At 36.1% G+C, this 25,228-nt stretch overlaps 1 protein-coding gene across 1 annotated transcript in view; it reads right to left on the reverse strand.

The window, feature by feature from the left end:
- The window catches only part of KLHL32 (kelch like family member 32), a 70,912-nt gene that overhangs the window by 23,101 nt on the left and 22,583 nt on the right, over nucleotides 1-25,228 (reverse strand). The window contains exon 5 of the mRNA XM_015817739.2: nucleotides 9,911-10,126. Within this exon, the coding sequence (XP_015673225.2) occupies nucleotides 9,911-10,126 (216 nt within the window). The remainder of the gene's footprint in view (nucleotides 1-9,910; nucleotides 10,127-25,228) is intronic.

The following is a 25,228-nucleotide window of genomic DNA, read 5'->3' on the forward strand; positions in this document are numbered from 1 at the left end:
CACCAGGCCTAATCAGAGCAGATGAAAGGAAGGCATGATTGGTGCAAATGAACAGCCGTGCCTCTCTTTTTCATTTACAATCTGAAATTACTCTTAAATTTACAGGTTTTCCCCCACCCTCCCCTCCTCCTCGAGTACCTCAGAAAGAATATTTGACTTATTATGAGTTCTGACAGTGCAGAGTTATAAAAACACAGGTAGGATTCTGCCTCCTCCCCTTGCTCCAAGTGCAGGCTTTAAGTGCGCCTTCAGCATAATTTCAGCAAAACCCAGTCACAAGATAACTGACTTCCAGTGACCTCACCTTGCCGTGATGTTTGATTAACCAGGCAGTTTATTTCAGCCAACAGTTTTCACAATGTCAGGAAAGTTTGGAAAATGGAAAGGGAGCAATAGCAACCAGAATGAATGTGCAAAGAGCTCTGCAAAACATTTTCTTCAACAATACATGTATTGCCATTCTCAGTGTTAAAGTGATACATTTATGATGTTTTTTCTCTTCTTGGGGAAAAAATAAAAATAAAAGCCAAGAACATTTCTGGAATACACACACAGAGACAAACATACCCATATTTTTATTGGGGCTGCTGATTTCAGAACTACATTCTTACTTAATCAAGAATTAAAGCCAACAGATACTCTTAATTATGAGGAAAGGAGAATGGAATATTCTAGGCATTGTAGAGTAGAGTAACTAACCCCATACTCCAGCTCCTAAACTCTCTCAGCTAGCTTTGCATAATTCTACCACTTTGTTTCTCAGATTCTAGTAACTATTAAAATAAAAGTGCCAAAGGCAACCTCATTTTATCACTGAGCAAAGTAGGTGTTTTAAGTGGAAAACTGCAAGACACCTTTATGTTCTTGAACTGCATCACATACATCTAGCCAATCGTATATCCCCACAGTACATCAGCATTCAGGACACTGCAGCAAAACAAGAGGCTTAGCAGAGGAGATTAATTTGTATCTGAAGAAAGGCAAAGCAGAGAAAGAAGAGTGAAGCTAATTCAAAGAGCCTCATATTTCATAAATTTACTTCCAGTTTGTACCTACCCGGCAAACTGAATTTATTTCCATGTCCTTTTACATGCACCTACCCTTAATTGTAGCTACAGCAATATTAGTGTGCCTCCAGGCTTATTAACTACTGGAAGATATGTAAATGTAGCAATGTTAAGTGGGCATGATCCAGTCTAATTTAAATATGCTTGAGTCCCATTAGTTTCCATGGGAAGCCATTAAGAGTGCAATTCACTCTTTCCCACTGAAATCAATGGGATTTAAAGATGCTTAGCTTTGATTTGATTGTGTCTAGAGGAAATTGTTGTGCATGTAAAAAAAATAAATTCCCATGATCAAAGATGCTTAACAGATCACAGCAGAAACAGCAGTAGCAATAAGCAGCTGTATATAGCCGAAGAGCAGAAGATCATCCTTCAGCAGTATTACTGACCTGCTTTGTATTGTATTCCATGTACCAACCGTTTGAAATTCTTGCAGTGATCACTAGCTGTAGTGTTATGGGAAAGACAGCATAATACAATGAAGCTATAATACCACAAAAAAAATTGTTTCAAGTCTGACTTGTGTTCTATATTTAAAAGCTTTCTGTGGTGCTCTTCACCTCTCCAAGCTAAAAGTGAAGGGAAAGCAACCAATGCTGTTTGGAGAACCAGCAACTTTTTATTTTACTTTACTTGTATATCCCCTGGGTCCTTCTTATTCTTTCCAAAGCAACAGAAGTTTGGAAAAAAATAACGTAAAGAGTCTCAGAACTCTTGCCAGTCTGACAGTCTGTCCATTTCCCCCTCAGGAGGCTACTTTTCAAATGAACAAATACAGAACAGAATAGAAGGAGACAAAATTTGTGTGGTTGGAGAAATCAACCAAAGACAAATTACGTTCAGAAATGTAGATCAGTCCATTTAAAAACCACCAAGTACACTTATTTCTCAGACTTATCTCATAAGCTTGTTGTGAAGTTAAAAAAAATGGATTGGGCTCGACTTTTGCAGAAAGGAAAGGAGACAGAACACTACAAACAAGAATTATTTTTCCTTCTCTAATCAGTTTTTTTTTTAAAAAAAAAACCATCATCAAAGAGCTGACAGAAAATCATAGGGCACTTTATGAATTGCCCAGTCAAGGACTAAAGCTCAGCATCATAGGAGATTATGCAGCTACAATTACATTGCTTTAATTTTCTAATCAGACAGTTGTAATAGCCAATTGGGGATCTGCTTTCCTTAACATTTCAGCACACAATATGATTATCACAAGGCTATAGTAAAATGTTCCTTTTGGTAGAAAAATATGTGCCTATGTTCTAAAGTTCTTACAACAGATTGCATTACAGTCCAAAATAAAATGCTTTGAATAAGACTCTACAAAGTTAAAAGCTTAGTATCCCATCCCTGGGCTATTCTTAAAGTTTAGCCAGAATATCTGAAATTCATTTATTCATTCAGATGGCACTCTTTCACAGCAGAAATCTGGATTATGCCCATCTTGTCAGATCTTATCAGATGGGCAGAAGTAATAATAATAATAATAATAATAATAATAATAATAATAATAATAATAATAATAATAATAATAATAATAATAATAAAGTTGGAAGTGACCTTGGAGGTCATCTAGTCCAACCCCCTGCTCAGGCAGGAAACCCTACACCATTACGGACAAATGGCTGTCCAGTTTCTTCTTAAAAACTTCCAGTGTTGGCGCGTTCACCGCTTCTGGAGGCAGGTTGTTCCACTGGTTCTAACTGTCAGGAAGTTTCTCCTTAGTTCTAGGTTGCTTCTCTCTTTGGTTATTTTCCACCCGTTGCTTCTTGTCCTGCCTTCAGGCGCTTTGGAAAATAGCTTCACTCCCTCTTCTTTGTGGCAGCCCCTGAGATATTGGAACACTGCTATCATGTCCCCCCTCGTCCTTCTCTTCGTTAAACTAGACATACCCAATTCCAGCAACCGTTCCTTATATGTTTTAGCCTCTAGTCCCCTAATCATCTTGTCTCATCACTCATCACTTGTCTCATCGGAGACAAGTGGTCTCACAAATAAGCAGCACGTTGTATTGCACCTGGAAGGTCAGGAGTACCAGTACCCTCTGCAAAACAGTGGGGTTCCATGGGAACACTAAGGTATGACCGTAACTGCTCACGTTGCTGCATTCTAATCTAGACCATGTGAGTAGTTGAAGGGCAGCTCCATGTTGAACATTTTCAGGTAATACAGATCAGAGGTGGCTAAGGCATGAGTGACACTGCAATGGATGCAACTGATGTAAAAGATGGATTTGTACAAATGCCACCTGTTCTTCAGGAAGTCAGGGAGACTTCCAAATTATGCATTAGGTCTGCCTGGATCAGTGCAGTCTCATTTAGAGCCAAAGACGGAAGCTTCCTGATTCCAGATGGTCCCCACAACCCACAGCTACTTGGTTGATTTTGCTAGGATTGATCTTGAACCAATCACCCCATCCAGAATGCAGGGGGGGGGGAACTCTCTCAACATGAGATGAGGGGCCAAATCTTGAAAAAGAGACAATCTGATCAAGAGCTAAATTAAGCCACTGTCCTTTTGAAGCACCTAAATCTTAAAAAAAAACAACTCCACCTCAAATTCTAAAAAATATTCCTTTTGAAATCAGACCCTTTGATTTTAATGAATTTTTATTTACATGTATATACATTCAGAACCCCAGACCAAAGTATAAAACCACACAGCATATGTTAGTTACACTCTGATATTCAGCCTTGCAGGATAGAGGAAGCACACCAAAATAGGGACATTTCTGAATCCTGGCAATGAATCTACATTGACCATTCAAATATGGTAGTTATCTAAATGAAGCAAAACAGTGCATTTCAGCAATGCTTGGTTGACCTGTAAAACAGACAATAAAAATCAAAAGGGGGGCAGATTTTCTTTTAACTATCACTTAGTTATAAGGGTGTATGTGTTCAAAAATAAAGATATGAAGAACCTGGAAAGAATATCCTATTATGTCAGTTTAAGTAGGAGAACACTGCTGAAATAATTTTAAAAAATCATTATAAAAGATATAAAACAATTTTATCTGTGAAAAAGGTTAAAGGGGATTGCATAAACTGTATGCATGCTCCCAAATCCATGAGACAAAACATTAAGTTCTACCAATTTTACGAGGTTTCAAGAAGTGGTACCTTGAACGGTTAGATGCAACTAAATCCTAATGAAATCAAAGACTTTTACAAATATCTTGAATATCTTATGTTGAAGCTGAGCTACTGTTTTTTTCCTTCAGTGCTGTAGAAAATGAACAGGGAGACCTCTAGAACAGGGGTCCCCAACGTCCGGTCCGTGGACTGGTACTGGGCCGCGCCATGCCAGCAACCGGTCCGCACAAACAAGCAAAGTCCCATCCGTGGGATGCAGGCAGCACACAAAACCACACATTCTCCTTTCTGCGGAAAAACCTTTCTCCACAGAACCGGTCCCTGGTGCCCAAAAGGTTGGGGACCTCTGCTCTAGAAGACATATTCAAATGTAGTCATTGTGCTAATATTGTTAACTACTTTCTGTATGTTTAAGATTACAGGATTACTATCTAAAATCAGCAGAAGAACATACTGTAATTCATTATGTCAGAATCACCCAGAATCAATCAAAATACAGATTAGGAATGTATGCAGGCCAACAGTTTCTGGTGCAACCAGCCAAAAGACACTGAACAATTTGTCCCATTTTTATGGTTTTTCTGCATCGAAAAATAAAAGTGGAAGCAAAGAATGTAGGCCTACCACAGAATTGCAGAATAAAGACACATTCTGAAAATAAGGATTTCACACAATGACATATCTGGATCTATTCTAAATTCAAAATAGCCAAACATATAGTTAACATATGAATCAAATTCAAATCTTGTCCTTTTAAGTTCCTATTTCCAAACTCATCATTCCCTGGGGTACCGTCCTTCAAATTAGCTGTCTAAACCAAAAGGCAAAATGTTTTATGTCAACACAATAATACATATTCAATAAAGTAAGGAATAAGTGATCTAAGGTCTTTCAAGTATTTTGGACCATAACTCCCACAATTCTGAACACCCACACAGAGTGTCTTCATGATTTGACTTCCTGTCTTCCTACAAACTTCTGTGCTTCAGTCTTTCAGTGTTGCTTGTTTGCTGTGTTGTTACTTCCTTCTATTTCACTCTCTTCCTAATATTTTCTATTCAACAAAATCAAGAACTATTCTAACAAAGTATATTTCCAACAGAGAAAGGGGGAGGCAGAGGAGAGAGAAATGTCTTGTTCCCAAACCAGACTTTCCTCATCTAGGATGGTCTCTGAAGTATGGCTATTAGATTGTGAGAATTTTTTTTTTAAAAAAAAATCACATCACACAAGCCACAAAGCAAGAAACCACAAGAGGAACTATTTTTGCCACCTCAACCTCTGTGTATATAGTATAAATCCATACTTTTCAATTGAAGTGGGTTTCTGTGTCTGTACCACATAATGCCCTAGATTTAACAGCTGTTGATAAGAAAGACAAAAAAATCTGGATAATGGATGCTGTAATATCTGGAGATAGCAGAAGAGAAGACAAAGAAAGGGAGAAAATAACAAAATACAAAGACTGCAAATAGGAAGTAGAACAACTGGGGTAAAAGAAAGCAAAGATACTACCAATAGCAATAGGCACCTTGGGTGCAATCCCAAAACAACTGAAGTACTATTTGAATACCATTGGCATTGACAAAATTATCAGTAAATTGCAAAAGACAGCTCTACTTGGAACAGCTTACATCCTGCTATGATATCTTTAACAACATCTGCCTATCCCAGGTCTTTGAGAAGGATTCAATAGGCAGATAAAAATCCCAAATCCAGTCTAAACATCTGGCTGATTATGCAACCAACCAACAATATTAATAATATTTTTGGCTTGCAGAAATTTATTAGCCAGAATTCCCAAACATCTAGAGCACAGTTGATACCCATCGATTCTTGTCTGTCCTGAGGTTTTTGCAACAGACAATCCTTGTTATAGTCCATCTAAGTGCTGTGAAATTGCAATTAGTCTTAAGATCGTCTTTTTTCTTCCTAAGTTATCTTACTTCCTGAGCAAGACTTTGAAAAATTAACATAAAGGGAAAAAAAATATGTTGTAATTTTCTACATTGTGTTCTCTAACTGTGATGTTAAACACAGCAAGTCCTTTAACTGCTGCCCGTTTGTTGATAGCTCAAAATTGGAAGAGTATAGTTTTACCTACAATGGAGGACTGGAGATTGAAGGTTTCACATCTTGCTGAAATGGCAAAAATTTCGGCTTATCTGAAGGATCACTCAAATGAACAATTTTTATCAATATGGAGAAGATGGATTGTTTATATTCAAAATAAACATAGAATGGTGGAATATAATTTAGGTTTTTAGATAATTTTTTTTTTTATATATATATATTTCACCTACTTATGTAAAATAATATTTTGTGGAGTTAGGGATATTAATACTAGTTTACTTTTAGCTGAATAGTATCCTGGGATTAGGTTTGGGAAGTCCGGGGGGGGTGGGGGGTAGGGTTTTTACATTGTGATGTATTTGTGATGTGCTTTTTTTATGATGAAAATAATAAAAATTTATATTTGAAAAAAAAAAAAACAACACAGCAAGTCCTAAAATATTTTTATAAAAAGATGTGAGCTTTATTGGGTCATCGTCTGCAAGGTGATATGCCACTGATATCTGATTTTGAAAACAAGGCATTTGTGTTTTCATCAGAAACAAAACCATTAGTGTATAAGAATTCAAGTATACTAATGCTGGCATCGTAACATTTTCTTATATTCAAATTCTACCCAGAATTTGTTTTTTAAAAAAATGTTATTTCAACATTTACCAAGTTTTTAAGCATTAGCACTTGTTTATTGGCTCTCACAGATAGGGGACATTCCCTGGCAATGTAAGAACCATGAGACTATCTACACAAGGATCATGTGACCACAACTCCATGTTAGCCACAATCCTATCTGTTTATAGCCTGGCCTTACCAGTATTCAAGATAAATATTTTTCTTCTAAATTGTTCAGCCTGTATACTGAATATGAGTCATCATTTCAGTGACAAGAGTGTAGGAATTATTTATGCCTAGACAATATTGCTATCCACTCCAAGCGCCCTGCCCTTGGGAAAAGGAAAGCGCAGAGACACCATTAAATTTGTGGTTGATGCTTATTGGAAGCACAACTAGTGGATGATGCCTTGGGGGGGAATACTAAATCAGAGTTCCTCTGTTCATGTATGTGCATACACAACATGGCTGCAGCTGGCTTTTACCAACACCTCACCAATTTAACACACAAGTATTCTTCACCAGCTTTTCTACTGCTTTTCCACCAATGCCCCCACCCAAATTTCAGCCAGTAGCCCCCTTCCTCACCAATGCCTCTTACCCTGTTGTTGTCCTTTAAGACACAGGATGGGGATTTGTCAAAGTCAATGAGCACTTTATTAAAGGGAGAGTGCTCAGTAATGAACAATTCAGCAATTTAATGAGATTCTGTAGCTCTGGCTCCAGCCTGTATATCAAGTTTCACTTCTCTAAAGCACCCTGACACTAATCCTCTGGCATACCCAATCTTCACCCTGGGCTGAATATTAGATTCTTCCATGGTATATTGCTTTACCAGTATAACCTTAACAAAAATGATGAACTTAACTACACTCGAGGCAACAGAGCAGCCCTGATTTGATTTTCATGTATTGGCTTGACTGCGAAGGAATTGCTTATTTACTAAGATAAAACAAAAAGAGTTACTTACTGCCTAAATTGGCAAATATTTATGTGTGTCTTAATTCATTCTAGAGGTCCAGAAATGAAATTCCGGTTTCATTCATTTTGCCCACAGCAATAGAACAGCTTAAAGATTCTAGGTAACGGCATTAGTAAGGCAATTATAATAATAACACCTAGAATCGCCAGTGCAGCATTTGCTGTCACTCGGAAAGCAGCACTTTTGTCACTGTTCGCAATGTTCGCAATGCTAAATGTGCTGCAGCAGAGAAGCACAACTGCAAAAAGTAGGTGTGTTGTGAACATGCAGCATGTGGAGGAGAAACAGACCAGGTTCTCATAATGCTTCGTGACTTGGGGAAACGGTCTTGCTACTGCATTTCAGTATAAGACGTATTTTCTGACAATCCCACGCTTGCATTTCCCACATGGTAAACTCAACTTTTTTCCCTTGGAGATATGAATTTTGCCCTCCTGCTCAAAGTAAGGGGAGAAGGAGAAAATGTGAACTGTTGAATGGCTCCAAAACAATGGCACTGAACTAAAACTCTGCTGCACGCAGATCTCCAGCCAGAGTCCACCATTCATAAGCAGTTTCTGCTTCTGTTTAAGATGCTTCCAGGGCAGAGTGGAAAGAGATAAGGATCCTCATCTATTACTTAGTAGTGCTGTGTAACACTTCAGATTCAAAGGTAAAAAGGTGCTTCAGAGTGCATGGGGCGCTCGTGCATAGCACCTGTCTGCAACTTCTGAAAGAAGCTCCCCTTTCCCGTCAGGATTATGCAGCTGGCCTCCACAGCTTCAGCACAATCCCGGAAAAACAATGTGTTTAGTTTGAGTATCTACAGAACAGAATAACAGAGTTGGAAGGGACCTTGGAGTTCTTCTAGTCCAACCTCCTGCTCAAGCAGGAAACCCTATAACATTTCAAACAAGTGGTTGTCATCTATTCTTAAAAACCTCCAGTGTTGGAGCACCCACAGCTTCTGGAGGCAAACCGTTCCACTGATTAATTGTTCTAACTGTCAGGAAATTTCTCCTAGGTTGGTTCTTGCCTTGATTAGCTTCCATCCATTGCTTCTTGACCTGCCTTTAGGTGCTTCATCTACAGAGAGGTACTACCTGCATATTCCCATACGCTCCAAAGCATCTTTTTTTACTTTGAATTTGGAGTCCTGAAAAGCCCAATACTTAAATACAACAAAGATTTCTTACTAAGAAACTGAATTTAGTCAGACAGAACCTATTTATGTTTTAGCCCAGTTCAAAATTTGGACATTCCAGAGAATCTCCACTGATAGGAAGTGTGACAGTTATGGGATTTAAGGGATCATGTTGACATGCCAATTTATCAGCCACTTCCTCCAAGATCAACTTCATCAAATTAATTATCAGAGATATGTATCTAGTTCTTCAAGGAAACTGCTATTGATAGTTGTCATACACAGACTAATATTGCTAAATATAAGAGAAATGAACTGAATCTCTACTTTTGGTTGTGGCAAAGCATACTTCAGCTTATCCTTGCGTATTTTTCTAACTGTAAAGTAGACTGTATTGAATACCAAGAGCCTCTTATGCTAAGAATGTAATGATACAAGCTATGCAGCAAAAGCTGAGAATATAATCCCCCAACCAATTAGCTGTATTTGTTAACCCCTGCTCCATTTTACAGCCCCTTCTTGGCATATGAAGGTCTTGAGTATTATCAACCCCTCCCTCCCCTTCTGGAACAGTAAAGTTCTACTTGCATTCTTGTCAAAGGGGTGAAGCAGACTTCAGAATGCCCCCTAGTGCTTCCTCGGGGCAATAATTAATTAATATTGCACTAATAATTAATTCCTAATGTTTTTCTTTTATTGTTTCTTGTCATTTGCTCTAGCAATCTGATTTTCAGAAATGCTTATGGATGTACAGTATACATTTAGTACATGTACTAATTATATAATAATAATACATATTATTGCATTTTCTTTTTCCTGTTTTATTCTGGAAATAGACATTATATTCTACTTTATTTTATTTTATTTGATATGGTCATGAGATTAGTCAATCAATAATTAGTTCCCTAGCTATGGATACAATACTGGTCTTTCAATAGTTTAATCACTCTTTGTACATTACCTGCCAGATTTGTTCTTCGCTGAGTGACGTGAGTTGATCGCTTTTCAAAACCTCTTGGATGAGGCAATATGGCAGCGCCAGGACTTCGTCGGGGTGATTATTTAGTAGTTCTGAGAGATGTTTCACTAAAAAATCAACCACGGCTTTCTCCAGCAGATTGAGGTTGAAGAGATCAGCAAGTTTATAGAGGTCCAAGTAATTAAAGCTATTCAATTCCTGGGCAGATAAAACAAAACACACACCTTGTTTAGAAGGGATGAGAATTTAGCAAAAAACTTAAAGAATTATAGTAGAAGATAACTTCAGATTGAACTACCCTTCTACTTAAAAAGTTGCCCTTCCACAAATACACATATTTTCAGCATACTAAACCCTAGAATAAATTATTACTGCAATTTTATATCATCAGTATCTACATCTCATAACACAACTACAGATAGAAATGTGAAAGAATTTGTTTCTATGGATTAAATGTTGGCAATATTGGGGATAACAACAGATGGAAATGCATTTCCAAAATATTCAAATCAACATTGCTAAATGCTCTGATTTCTTCTACAAAATAAATCACTTTTGTGTCCTTTATGAGAACATTTTCTGTTCTTTTCTACTCAGCACCAAAAACAAAAAGAATATAAAGAAGAAGAAGAACTAACCTGAGTTAGTTAGTTTGTTTTGGCGCTCCTTATCAAAGGCTAATACCAATGCAATCAGTCCCAAAGAGGATCTTTGGGTTTATATCTTACATAGCACATCACACACTTCCAAAATTCAGAGTTTTCAGAAGCAAAGTGTGATATGGCACATAACATTGTTAATCACATTAATCACATTATTATTATTATTTTTCAAAATACAAACAACTAGAATAGCTTTCCAATCCTGGTCAATGTGAACAGCTACATTATTAACAGGAATTACCATATTTGTCTTTTTTAAAAAAGCACTCTCAATTGTTATCATATATCATTTTTGCCCCATGTGGTCTAGCTATGTGTATACTAAAAAACATAATTAAATTAGTAACAAGTACAGTAATATAAATAAAATGTAGAATTTTCTTCAAATATTGATAGAAGGGAGTCATTAAACCTTGCCCTTTGGGGGAAAATGAACACTTTGGGGAAAAATGAATATTATTCCCAGATTAATTTATATTCTGAGAGGAATTCCAGTTCATGTATCTGGAAAATATTTTCAGAAAATAAATTCTTTGCTTACAAAATTTTAAAGGTATTCTTCAATCCCAAGAATATCTTTACAAAAAATGCAATTACCAATTAATGAGGGAAGATTCATTTTTCCAAGTCTGGAGCTATATCATCCTGCTTACCTATTATCAAGTATTAAATCCTCAAAGCCAATAATTGATATTAATATTCCAACTTGGGCAACTTTGGAATATACATATATATAGCACCTCCGATTAGATGGACAGGATTAGGATCTAAATATATTAGAAGTCTAGTATTTCTGGAAAAAATTATGTCAGTTAGAAAATTCTGGAATGTAATGTTTAAAAAAAGATTTGACTCCCTTTTCCATGCTAAATTAACCTTATGAGAAAACCCAATTTTAAAAATTGGGAAAAAGATGTTAATATGTATGAAGTGGATAGAAGTGGAGATATTGACTTTGGATCAACTGATAGACAATGAAGATTAATTCTAACATATTAAGAGATAAATATCATTTATAAGATGTAAGTCAATGGCAATATTTACAGCTACAACTCTGTTAACAAATTATTTGGACCAGCAGCATCTTCAACTTCTGAGCCACTTGAGATACTAGAATTTGTTAAATACCTTAAAACTAAAAAATCTACTATTAGCTTTTTATAGATATTTGTTATCAATAAGTCAATTTGATAAGAAGATGCTAAGAAATCTGTAGAATAAAGGATTAGAGGTTCCTATAGTGCCTACACCAGGAGTGCCCAAATCAGTCAACTTTAAGACTTGTGGACTTCAACTCCCAGTATTCCTCAGCCAGAACTTCCTTCTACAATGGATCTTAAACTATAATTTATGCCACAAAAATAATATTTAAAATTTGTTAGACTTCATTATGTGAGATAGAAAAGGATTGCCTAACAGCATTTTGTGGGGGATGAAATAAGGACAATACATCTTTAAAACATGCTTTTACAAAGTTGTATACTTATTCGATTTTGGGAGACAAGTAGTGGAATGTATTTATGTATGTATGTATATGTATATATGCATATTATATATCTGTGTGACAAAAGTTAACATTTTCAGAGAATAATATTCTCTTGAATTACATACCTATATACAATGGAATTTGACAACTGGGCAACATAAATGTATTCTGTGGCCTTACTGCAGCTAAAAGTCTGACATTGTAACACTGGAAATAATAGAATAGAATAGAATAGAATAGAATAGAATAGAATAGAATAGAATAGAATAGAATAGAATAGAATAGAACATTTAACAACACCTTGCTTAGCAATGGGTAATTCTGGTCCCAACTGTGGTTGCAAGTCAAGGGCTACATATATTAAAAACCTACTGTGTGTGTGGTGTGTGTGTGTGTGTGCGTGTGTGTGTATTTGAATCATATTTATATTAGACATGTATATATAAAATTATAATTGTTAACTGTAATAATGATATATATTATACTTTAATTTTTCCTTTTTTTTCTTTTTAAGCACTTTATATGCATTTTTTTCTTTAGAACATATGGTTTTGTATTATAATTACCTATGTGTTTGTTTTCTTTTTTGTTATTATTTTAAAAGCAATAAAAAATAAACAAAAACGTTTTTCCCCACATGGTGATGACAATGATTGATTGGGATGATGATTTCATATTAGAATGTATCCTAGTCCTAGTCCTACATTCCACACTAAAAATGATACTTCTGAATTCTAAACCCTGGAAACGATCAGTCTGTTATAAAGGAATTATTGTCACTGTAATACCAATCACTTGTTCGGCTTAAAATTATACACTGTGATGCCCTGCTATCCAGCTGATGAAGCTGCATGCCAAAAATGGCATGCCAAGTTGGTCAGATGCATAAAGCTGATCAGATAACCTACTTTCCAATCAGCGATAAGATTTCTGGAAACATAATGCTAACAGTATAGAAAGTTTTGAAAAGATTAACTTTCTTTAGCATTCTCATACCAATAGTATATTAAATCCATTGCTTGAAACGTGACCTTGCTATCTGCCTCTTCACATCACATTTTAATATATATGAGAGAGATACATTTGTTTTTTTAAGGACCCCAAAAAGTAATTTATTTCAACAATAATACTAAAATGAAGCAAATTTCCAGCCACAAAAATTATCAAGAGATTAGAAACTAACCCTAATAAAGAGGCATTGAGGGAACTGGGTATGTTCTGCCTTGAAAAAAGATGAGTGAAGGGAGACACATAGGCCTCTTTCACTATAATAATAATAATAATAATAATAATAATAATAATAATAATAATAATAATAATAATAATAATAATAATAATAATAATAATAATAATAGTAAAGTTGGAAGGAACCTTGAAGGTCATCTAGTCCAACCCCCTGCTCAGGCAGGAAACCCTATACCATTTCGGACAAATGGCTGTCCAGTCTCTTCTTAAAACTTCCAGTGTTGGAGCATTCACCGCTTCTGGAGGCAGGTTGTTCCATTGGTTAATTGTTCTCACTGTCAGGAAGTTTCTCCTTAGTTCTAGGTTGCTTCTCTCCTTGATCAGTTTCCATCCATTGCTTCTTGTCCTGCCTTCAGGCACTTTGGAAAATAGCTTGACTCCCTCTTCTTTATGGCAGCCCCTGAGATATTGGAACACTGCTATCATGTCTCCCCTCATCCTTCTCTTCATTAAACTAGACATACCCAATTCCAGCAGCCGTTCCTTATATGCTTTACCCTCCAGTCCCCTAATCATCTTTGTTGCTCTTTTCTGTACTCTTTCTAGAGTCTCAACATCTTTTTTACATCGCGGTGACCAAAACTGGATGCAGTATTCCAAGTGTGGCCTTACCAAGACATTGTAAAGTGGTATTAACACTTCACGTGATCTTGATTCTATCCCTCTGTTAATGCAGCCTAATGTTGGCCTTCCCTCCATGTAGATGCGGTTCCATTGAGGACCACTCGCTGATTACGGCCGGTCAGCCAGCTACGGATCCATCTGGTGGTGATGCTGTCTAGCCCACATTTTTCTATCTTGTCAAGTAGTAGGTTGTGATGTACTTTATCAAATGCCTTACTGAAGTCCAAGTAAATTAAGTAAATTCATGTTACACAGAAGACAGTTAAGGCATGTTTTCTTTCATATCAGAGAACAGAATATAGAATAATGGATTTAAGTGGGGTTTTTTTTAATGATTTATATAATCACTGCCACCGAACTAATGAACAGCAACTCTGGGTGCTGACATAGGCTTAAAAGGATAAAACAAAATGACAAATAACAAAAAAACACACTGCAACAAAAATACAGCACAAGTGAAGGCAAGCCACAAGCATACAGGTAATCCTTGCTTAATGACTATTCAAAGTTACGACAGCCTCACAAGGGGGCTTTGGGGCCTGAAAAGCACTTATGACCATCACAAAATGTCACAATCCTCCCTTGCAGACACATGATCACAATCTGAGTGCTTTTGCACTTTCAACCAGTTGCCAAGTGCCCTAAGATCATGATCATGTGATTGTCATTTGCAATTTTCTCTGCAGGCTTCCCCAGAAAGTTAATGGGGAAGCTAGAAGGGAAGATTGCAAGCTGTGCTGCCTGCCGAGAGGACTCCTTCTCATCTCTGGGGGCTAGCTGAAAGAGCTCCCTGCTGATCCGTGCCTGCTTGGATCTCCACTGCCAAAATCCAAGCAGGCACAGAGATCAAAATTCCTCTCTCCCCACCTTGAGCTATCTAGCTTTATAATCCATCTGTACTATCCCCAATCACGATCCTGCACAGGTCATCTACAAGTGCAATCAATACTAGCCCAGTACTGTAATTCCAACTGAAAAGTATCTGCATAATCTCATTCCTTTATAGCCAATGGAGATGCAAACTGTCTACCTTCTTAGGATTAAAATTGTCCAGGACTGTTTGATGGAGGGATTTTTTTTTATTTTGAGAACAGGACAGACTGCTACTTTTTAAGAGCTGGAGAAACCAGTCCATCCCTCAAGGAAATAGTCAACACCATCTGGATGTACTTTAAGGCAATTACAAATATATTCTGGGAAACCTTATTCAACTAGGAGGGATAACGAGTCTAATACACAGGTGGCTGCATTTCAGTTACAAGGACCCTATTCACTTCTTTAGGACCACCAAATTCTAACCCTTTCAAGTAACCATGTTAAGCCATGCTTCAGTTAACCCCAATGATTAATTGTTATCATATCATTGTGTTTCCAAAAGGCTTATTGCTGGTTGAAAAGTAGATTATCCAATCAGCTGTATGCATTGTGCCAACTTGGCATACCATTTTTTGGCATGCAGCTTCATCAGCTGAATATTCCACATTTCCCCCCACTATGTTACTACCTGGCTCCTCCCTACAGTACATTAGCTCACCCAATCCCTGTCCTCTTTCCTCTTGAACAAAGGACCCCCTTAACGCCACAAACATTCAACTGGTTGATTCACCAGGTTTTCGGGATACAACATCATTCTCTACCCTTTCTCTCTTCAAGATAGCTAGAGTACTAAATTATATTCAGAAATGCCTACCTGAAGTACTGAGGGAATCACTATCATTCTCTATGTCTCTCACTAAGGGAAACAAATGTAGCCCAGACATAACCATTCAACACTGTCCACCAATGCCCACTTTCAATGTGGATCACAGGTCCTATTCTTATCTTCAATCAGTTTTTGGGAATAGAAAATGGAAAACCACAGTGCCCCTGTAAAATAGAACAGTCAACAAACCCTTCAATGCCTCTGAGTTCTGTTGTGACTTATTAAGAGATAAGATAGCTACAGCCAATGTGGTGGGCCTCGTGGCAACACAAAACACAAATAAATCCTGTAGTCAGAATACCATACTACTCATGCTCCCAGTGTTACTCAAAACTGTCATTGGGTGCTCATGCCCTCCAAAATTCTAAGGGAGGTAGCCCTGGACTTGCCATCACTACTGTCACAAGTACAAATGGAAAAGCTAACCCAACTAAACTAGCCACCATCACCTGAAGAACACAGTCAATTCCATCACTGTTGCCAGCACACTACTGACAAATGTTCATCAGATGAATGGCATTGCCTCCAGCTTATCACTGCATAGCACCAAACAGCTGATCAGAAGTCTGTAACTGCAGTTACTCCATTGCTGGTTCACAACCAATTTCAGACAGCCAGCAGCCTACACTGAACCACAAAGTCATCCAAAGAGCTTTGCTCATGGTTGACTTTCACATTCACCATGAACTATTGCATGTTAACTTCTCTAAAGACCCTTCTCACTCAGGACCTCCTCACACTCGCAAACCAATTCCAACTTGCTTTTTTATTGCAACTGCTAAGTTGTAATAAATGGATGGATCTGTAGCTGGCTGACCGGCCGTACTCAGCGTGTGGTCCTCAATGGAACTACATCTACATGGAGGGAAGTGTGTAGTGGGATGCCCCAGGGCTCTGTTCTGGGCCCAGTGCTCTTCAACATCTTCATCAACGATTTGGACGAGGGGATAGATGGGGAAATCATCAAATTTGTAGATGACACCAAGCTGGCAGGAATGGCCAACACTCCAGAAGACAGGGTTGAACACTGGGCGCTATCTAACAAAATGAAATTCAATGGTGAAAAAAGTAAGGTTCTACATTTAGGCAAGAAAAACCAAATTTACAGGTATAGTATAGGGGGTACCTTGCTCAATAGTAGTAACTGTGAGAAGGACCTCGGAGTCCTAGTGGAAAATCACTTAAATATGAGCCAGCAGTGTGCTGCAGCTGCCAAAAAGGCCAACACAGTGCTGGGTTGCATTAAGAGAGGGATAGAATCAAAATCACGTGAAGTATTAATACAACTTTACAATGCCTTAGTAAGGCCACACTTGGAATACTGCAGTTTTGGTCACCACGATGTAAAAAAGATGTTGAGATTCTAGAAAGAGTACAGAGAAGAGCAACAAAGATGATTAGGGGACTGGAGGCCAAAGCACACAGTATAAGGAAAGGCTGCTGGAATTGGGTATGTCTAGTTTAATGAAGAGAAGGACGAGGGGGGACATGATAGCAGTATTCCAATATCTCAGGGGCTGCCACAAAGAAGAGGGAGTCAAGCTATTTTCCAAGGCGCCTGAAGGCAGGACAAGAAGCAACGGATGGAAACTAATCAAGGAGAGAAGCAACCTAGAACTAAGGAGAAACTTCCTGACAGTTAGAACAATGAACCAGTGGAACAACCTGCCTCCAGAAGTGGTGAATGCTCCAACACTGGAAGTTTTAAAGAAGAGAGTGGACAGCCATTTGTCTGAAATAGCATAGGGTTTCCTCCCTGAGCAGGGGGTTGGACTAGATGATCTCCAAGGTCCCTTCCAACTTTTATTATTATTATTATTATTATTATTATTATTATTATTATTATTATTATTATTATCATTATCATTATTATTATTATAAAAGAAGTCAGATTCCAGCTGATAGTAAAAATTAAAAAAACAAATCCTAGTAGTCAGAGCAATTTGACAATGGAACCAAATACCAAGAAACATAATGAGCTAATTTATATTGGAATGTGTTCAAGTGGAGGCTAGAAGATCTGTTTGGATCACTTCAATCTGGATCATAGTATTTATAAAGATTACATTCAATGGACTGAACGGCTCCTTCCAATTCTATGAATGTATTTATTTGTGATAGTTCTTTTAGAGAGATGTGTTCCGTAGATTGAAATGAATGCCCAAAATTTGTGATAGTTCTTTTAAAGATATTATTTGTTCTGTATGTTACAATGAATGCCCAAAGTTTTGTAGATGTTACTATTCATAAATGAAAGTTCAGGTTATTAACCAGAATGGTTCTTATCCTTGCCTATGTTCCTGTGGACCAAGGATATTCATACAAGAAGTGGAATCTCCTACATATGTTAAACTATTGTACAATTACATTATTATTTAAGTGACATGGGTTGTAACTAGTGAAAACTAGCAACAATTAGGAGTATCTAAATCAGGCAAGTTCAGTTTGAATTTAAAATCTGAAATCTGACTTGATTCAGACTGATTCACATTTCAAATTTTTATTTGATAAAAGAATGTGAAGTTGTATTGAGGAAGCATCAAAATGCCTCAAGAGTCTTCTTTTTAGGCATAACCTTTCTGAGGAAATTAATCCTTCCACAGTTTCAGCTGGATATGTTCAAAGGTATCATCATCACAATACATTTTTGGAATATTGCCCTTCTACCCCTTATAAGTTAGAAATTGCAAGGATGAGAAAAAGACAGCATACCAGCCTCCAAATTGTCGTGTTAGTGTCAGACATCACACAGCCCACCCCTGCACGTAGTCCACATTCACAATGTCTGAGACTTTGCAAAATCAAAATGCCATCAAGTCCCCATCATTCCTGAATTTTTTTCTGAAAAGATTAAAAGGTACTTGATTCGATGCTAGGAATTGTTTCAAAATGTTGTTTCAAAAGGATTATTTTATAAAACATAATTTGAATCAAATTTCAAGCGTTGCCCAAATCTAATGATCATATATTCCAAAAACTCAGTCTGCAATGCAGTCCCAGCAGTTTCTTGCAACTGTACAATTTTCTGCACCCATTCAGGTAACTTGTTTTAGAGATTCCCAAGCACATTCCGTTGTTCCCTTAATCTTCTACATTGAACCACCTCAACATTCTGCACTGTCCTCTTTCTCCAACTAAACAGCCAGCAAGCCTATTTCCATTACCTTATGTTGATCTTCTGTTGCTTTTAGGTAGGACTGTAATACCACAGAAAACTTCAGGAGACAACAATTTTCCCCATTCAATGTTCAAATCTTACACAGAATCACTACTCTTCAGGCTCACTCTTAAGACTGACAAATAAACAAGCCTACTGCTAATCATCCATCACAGTCACTACTGAAAACAGGCTATTGCATTTTCAACACTCACACTAGCAGGCAGCATACAAAGAGTAGTAATAAATAAACAAGTTTGTGTTATAATTACCTTGCTTACTTTGCTTATAATTAAAACAGAGCATGCAACTAAACTGAAATTGCTGTCCTTATATCCCAACTGTGCCTACTAAATGTAACAAATTCCAAGGAGGGATATTATACTCCCTGCTTAAATCATGTACACATTGCTCATTTATTTATTATACAAATTAACATTTATTCAGTGTGCAAAGATTACATAATAATTAAAACTGACAATGGATGTACTATAATTATAATACTGTATTATTATTGATTAGACTTTGCATAGTGCCAGCCACCAATATGTCTTAGAGGTTTACCATAAACAATAAAACATACACTTATCAATGTTAATATAACAATTTTCTGGAAATACTATTGAATTCATGGAGCCTTAGCTTTGACTAAACATGCATAAGAATAGTTTACTGAGGAATTTAACAATTGATAAATAATTTTATCATATTCGATTGGCAATTTGAATTAACTACCATAATATTTTTCAAAATGTTTCTCCTACTTCATAATGCTGTACGTGTTTTATACATTTATATGACATGCAGGTCCAAATAGGTATGCCCCTTACAGTATAAATGTGTATATACACATACACATAGACATAAACATACACACACACACACAGCAAGAGGGATGTAAAACACCACATAAGATAACAACAAATGAACCTTCTCTTATAGCATTATTTCACATTTGTTTTTCCTTTGTTTTTTTTAATCACTGCATATGCTACAGAAAAGGATGTATACCAATAACAGGCTGATAAATGAAAGTTAATCACAACCACGCACACAACTGAACTGAGTACAATATACCTCTGTTCCTGTGTGCTGTTCTATAAAAAGGAAAGAAAAACACAAGGAGAACTATGGGGAGAGGCTGTACTTCTTTATGACCTTATTTGAAAGATAAACTCCTTGGGGAAATACAATTTATTCAGATTATCAAGATCCTGCTGTGCAAATCTACAATCTGGGAGCACACTACAGAGATCAAAAAATATTTACTTTATTCTGTTGGGTATAAAAGCTTCTAATGAATGCATAATTAAGACAGAAAAAGTGTATACAGCTTTTGAATTCCATTGCTGAGCCAAGCCATTAATATCCAAGGCAGTTGTTACTCCACCTGCTTTATTTTTGGATTAGAGAACAATTGTATGTCAAGGTATTACTGCTCCATTTCCAATATACGTATAAACACATGTAATTCAGTAGACAATTTACTAAAATTATGTGGAAATCATACGTAAAATATATATAATTTTTCCCTCTGTCCCAAATACATATACGCATGCTTGAAGATAAGAGAGGAAGAACAGCTTGCAGGACTGGCCTAGGGGAAATTTTTAGAGGGGGTTTTAATTATATTTTAATTAGATCACAGTTAAATATTTCCTTTTTAATTAATTTTAATTTTGTAATGTTATCTGTGTATTTTTACTTGATTGTTAGCCGCCCTGAGTCCGCAAGGAGAAGGGCGGGATATAAATTTAATAAAATAAATAAATAAATAAATAAACATAGCATTTTTTAGATTTACTAAATGCAAAATGCAGTAAAAAGAAATTTAAGCCTACAACTGAATTCACAAAAGCCATTTAAGATTCTCTATGATTTTTTTTTTTACGATTTCATAGAAATGCTTCAGAGAATCAGTCAGTCTTAGTGAAAATAGGAATTGAAACATTACAGCTATATCAACTCTTCAAAGTCTTAAATGTCATTTTACCTCTATGAATAGAAATGCTTTACAGGGCGCAAACCCATGGACACAAAAAGGAATTAGACCAAATGTTAAGTGTTTTCTGGCATCTTCAATTCATTACCATTGGTATTTGAATAAATGTCCTAAAAGACTTAATCTTAGAGACAATGGCAAATATAATGGTATTATTATCCCATGAGTGCAGTTAAGGATTCAGATGCATCCCTTGCATTCCCGTATCCCCTCTCTTGATTTTTCTTCTCCATTTTGCTTTTGCTTCTCTTTTCAGTATTTGGCCTGTTGTCACTTTGGTACTAACTATACTTTGCTTTAATTTAGGCACTCCTAAGTGCTTTTAACCTTGATCCCCCTTGTCTCCTTCAATGCCTCAAGAATGCTAGAAAAAGGAAGCTTTCTTTTTTTATCATGGTTAGAGAAAAACCTTAGGACTTGGGGGTTCATTTTCCTCCCGCTTATAATATCTTTCTTCATGTTTAGTATACGCCCATCACAAACCATTGATATGCAACTAATGATTGATGCATACAGATCCCACCAAATATATTGTGAATCCTTCTTTAGTGGCAGAACTGAGGAGAAAGAAGGGTGGACAGAGTTTAAACGTTAGCTCCTTATGCCCAAAGTCTTCCTTTCTCCCATCAATTTAACTTTTGCTTAAATATTTCTGAAAGAGTCAATTAAATCCAAATAGGTTTTTTTTTAAATGAAGGCAATACTTTGGATTTTTTGTTTTCTATTCAGGTACACAATATTGTTACAGAATACAACATTGGCCCACCAAATAAGTTACTTTTCCTTACTAAAAGCAAAATAGATTATTGTCTCTATTTTTGATCGCTGAAAGGAGTAATCAGTCAAAACTCAGCAAAGAGCTGGGAGACTTGTGAAGATGAACTTAACATTTTCCCATCTTAACCTCTCTCCATATCTTTTGAATGGGAAACGGGATTTTAAAAATGAAGGCCACTCATTCTTCAGAGATGCCTCTGAACATGGATAAAAACCAATTTAAAAAAGAATTTGTTCATGTGGGTGGATAGGCCTAGAGAAGCTGATATAAATTTTCCTCCATTTCATTTGAAGAGCTTAAAGAGTGACATGTATCTGCTATTCATATTTCTCTTCTCTAGCATTACAGCAGCAAGTCTCCTCTTTCAGGTCACGTCTCCCACATAAAAGTGCTAAACTAATGCCGTTTAATGACAAATTAATGTCCATGAATAAAAAATACACCTCTAATAGCATGGAGTAATTTGCCATTACAATATCATCATTGGACATGCCCCTGGTTTAATACGATGTATTTAATTCATAACTTAATGAGTGATATATAAAAAGAGAGAGATGAACCCTGCAATTACATTTATGTGAGTCTGTCACCTTATTTGTAAAACCTTAGAGTCATTTACATTCAAATTAGAACAAATGAGAGATTTCACAAAGTGCAATGATAAATGACCACTGCTGCACAAGACAGGGCTGTATTTCCTGCGAAACCGTTAACAGTTCCCCATTATTTGTTAAAAATTACAATGCATATTGCCCAGTGTTGTGTGAATAATGACTTTTTTACTGATTAGGTCACAAGACTAATATGGAGCAAAATAAATAATTTCTTTTCATTTTTTCCCCCTTTCTAATGCCTTAATTTATTCAGACTAGTGGACTCATACTGCCATCTACTGTTCATTGGTAATAATAATAGGTATTTCTCTAAAAAAAGAGTTCTTGGGTATTCTGGAACTCTTTATAATCTGATGCTGCTCTCCAAGCAAGCAACTTCTCTTAGTTGAAATGTGATGGCAGTTATGGGACACCTCTTAATATATTGCTCAGTTCTCCTTATCAAGAAATATAAATTAAAGCATGTATTGCATGAAAAATGTACAGTTCAATATCATCTCATCATACCAGAAACAAGGAATATTCAAATGCAAGTTCTTGATGCATATCCATACGGAAGTTGCTTTATCCAATGACTCCTATTTCCTATTTGACTTTTTTTTTAAGGAAAAGAATTGTTCACCCTGTGAAATCTATTAGTTAAAGTAACTGCCTGAACGCAAAGCCTACAGACAGTTGTAAATCAGGACTTTTTTATTTGGTGGAAATTAACATTACACTGTTAGAGTTTTCTTGTTTGGATTAATTAAATTTTAATTACTTTTTAAAATTATTTTTAAAAATTTATTAAATTACTTTTTTTAAAACAAAAATTGAATTCAAACAGAACTTATATCTCATTGTAAAACAACTCTGAAAAGTCCATAACAGGGATTAAATAGAAAGAACCACATGGACCAAATTTTGTGCAAAGGACTGGCCAGTCAGTTTTGACTACACCCTGAGTATCAGGGTGTAGTCAAGACTGGCCAGTCAGTTTTGACTACACCCTGAGTATCAGGACGGTGCATGTGCCACCTAAGCAATGAAATGGAGAAAACAATATTATATTGTTGTTTGCAAAGTAGTTTCAACATTATAGATCTTAGCCTGCATAGAAGAATGAGACCTTGACTCAGGTTAACCATGGCTTTTGGATAAAAGATGCCCAAACTAACCATTATATTCACTTTTAGCATTATCATCATCATTAGCTAGAAAGCAATTAGCTATCCACTGATGACTAAGGCATATGGAACATATTGTAATTTGTATCTAACAAAAGAAAAAGCATAAATTAATGATACCAATAAAGGGAAATATTTGTAGCTCCAGGTTGAAATGAGGAGTTCTTGATGCTCTCTAAGCTTGTTTGTTTTTTTGCAAATGTTTTGTTACCCAAACTAGGTAACTTCATCAACACTGATGATGTTACCTAGTTTGGGTAACAAAATGTCTGCAAGAAAACAGACAAGCTCAGAGAACACCAAGGACTCCCTCATAAATGAATGAATAAAGGAAAACAGACAGGCAACATAGATATGTTGTGGTTTTGTAAAATAAAAAGACAAATAATACCATAGGTATACATGAAGATAGTTTGGTTTTGTGAAATAGAATTGAAGAATGCATGCAGGGAAAGCATAAATTAAATGAAAAAAGATTATATAATATGTAACAGAAAGTATGTATTGTTATCATCCAGTTTGTTATTGATGAAGTATGAAACCTTAGATTAAAGATAACTACTTGTTGCGTTCTAGTGAATGGTGAAAATGGAAGAATAGGGAATGAGTCTGGAGAAAAAACACATAGCATTCTGAATAAATGTGAACTGAATACAAAAAAACCCAAAAAACCTAGGCCATTTGGAGACTAAGAATGAATGAGAATGAGGAGAGATGAGCATCTTCTGAGAAAATGATAATTTCAGATACATAGTTTAAGATTACCTCTATTTTCCACATACATATGAAAAAAGGAATGAACCAAAAAGCACAACTGATTTGTTTATGATGAAAACTGAGAAATTAGTGAATGAAAAAAGATAAATGAGAATTCTGAATGTGGGACAAATCATTTGATACTTCAACAATTAATCTTGGGGGGGAAATAGTCATGAAAGAAAAGACAACTTTTAAATGAAACTGGTTTAAAATGCAGGAACAATTAGTATGAATCCTGCATGGGAAAAAAATTACAATATGTATTAATTTCCCAACAGGATTAATGGAAAGTGGACATTTTAAGTCTTTTTCATATGAAAGGAGGTAACTTATACACCTAGTGAACAGAAAGCGTTGGAAGTCAAAGTTGGAAGTATAGCTATTTTGTGCCTTTCAAACATATGACTACAAAAAGTTTTGTAGAAGTTGTCCGATTACCGTAGGTTTTCGAAAGGATTTATTTCTGATTCCACAATGCATCCCAAACCCAGTCCTTTCAGCAGAGACTGGAGTAGCATTCATTGAAACTCAAGCACATGTAGTTTGAGTTTAAATTAATTTTAATGTAATTTATAAGAAGAGCTTTTACATTGGCCCACTCTTCTGTCTGCTCTTTTACAGAACAGATCTTGCAATGTTCCTAAAGAGTAGCATCTATTCTTGACTTTTGATAGGGGAAAATCAAAATTGTAGATCACGCAGTGTTGCACTGTATACTTTTATAGAGAAATTCAGTGTGTGTCTATATGCATTTCTCCCATCACAACCCAGTATTTAAGCAGGATTGACAATGATCTCTCAGTCTCCTATGAGCTGATCAGGAGGTAGAAATCTAAGGAAATACAGTCAGTTTCTCTATACTGGCTATGATGGAATGTGAACAGTTGCTTCAGATAGCATACATGCAAGTAATTTAAGTTAATGTAATTTTCATATGAGTTCTGATATATTATTTTACTCATGTTTCAATTTTGATGTACCTATTTTATTATTTTAAGTTACTCTGATCTACAACCATAACAAACTAAATTAAACAGGCTCATTTCTGATCACACACCAGTAGTATTATCATTGGTTTTGAAAAGTAGAATCTCATCAGATGATA

Source organism: Protobothrops mucrosquamatus, unplaced genomic scaffold (assembly GCF_001527695.2).
Source record: "Protobothrops mucrosquamatus isolate PMUCROS unplaced genomic scaffold, P.Mucros_1.0 scaffold632, whole genome shotgun sequence".
Lineage (NCBI taxonomy): Eukaryota > Metazoa > Chordata > Lepidosauria > Squamata > Viperidae > Protobothrops > Protobothrops mucrosquamatus.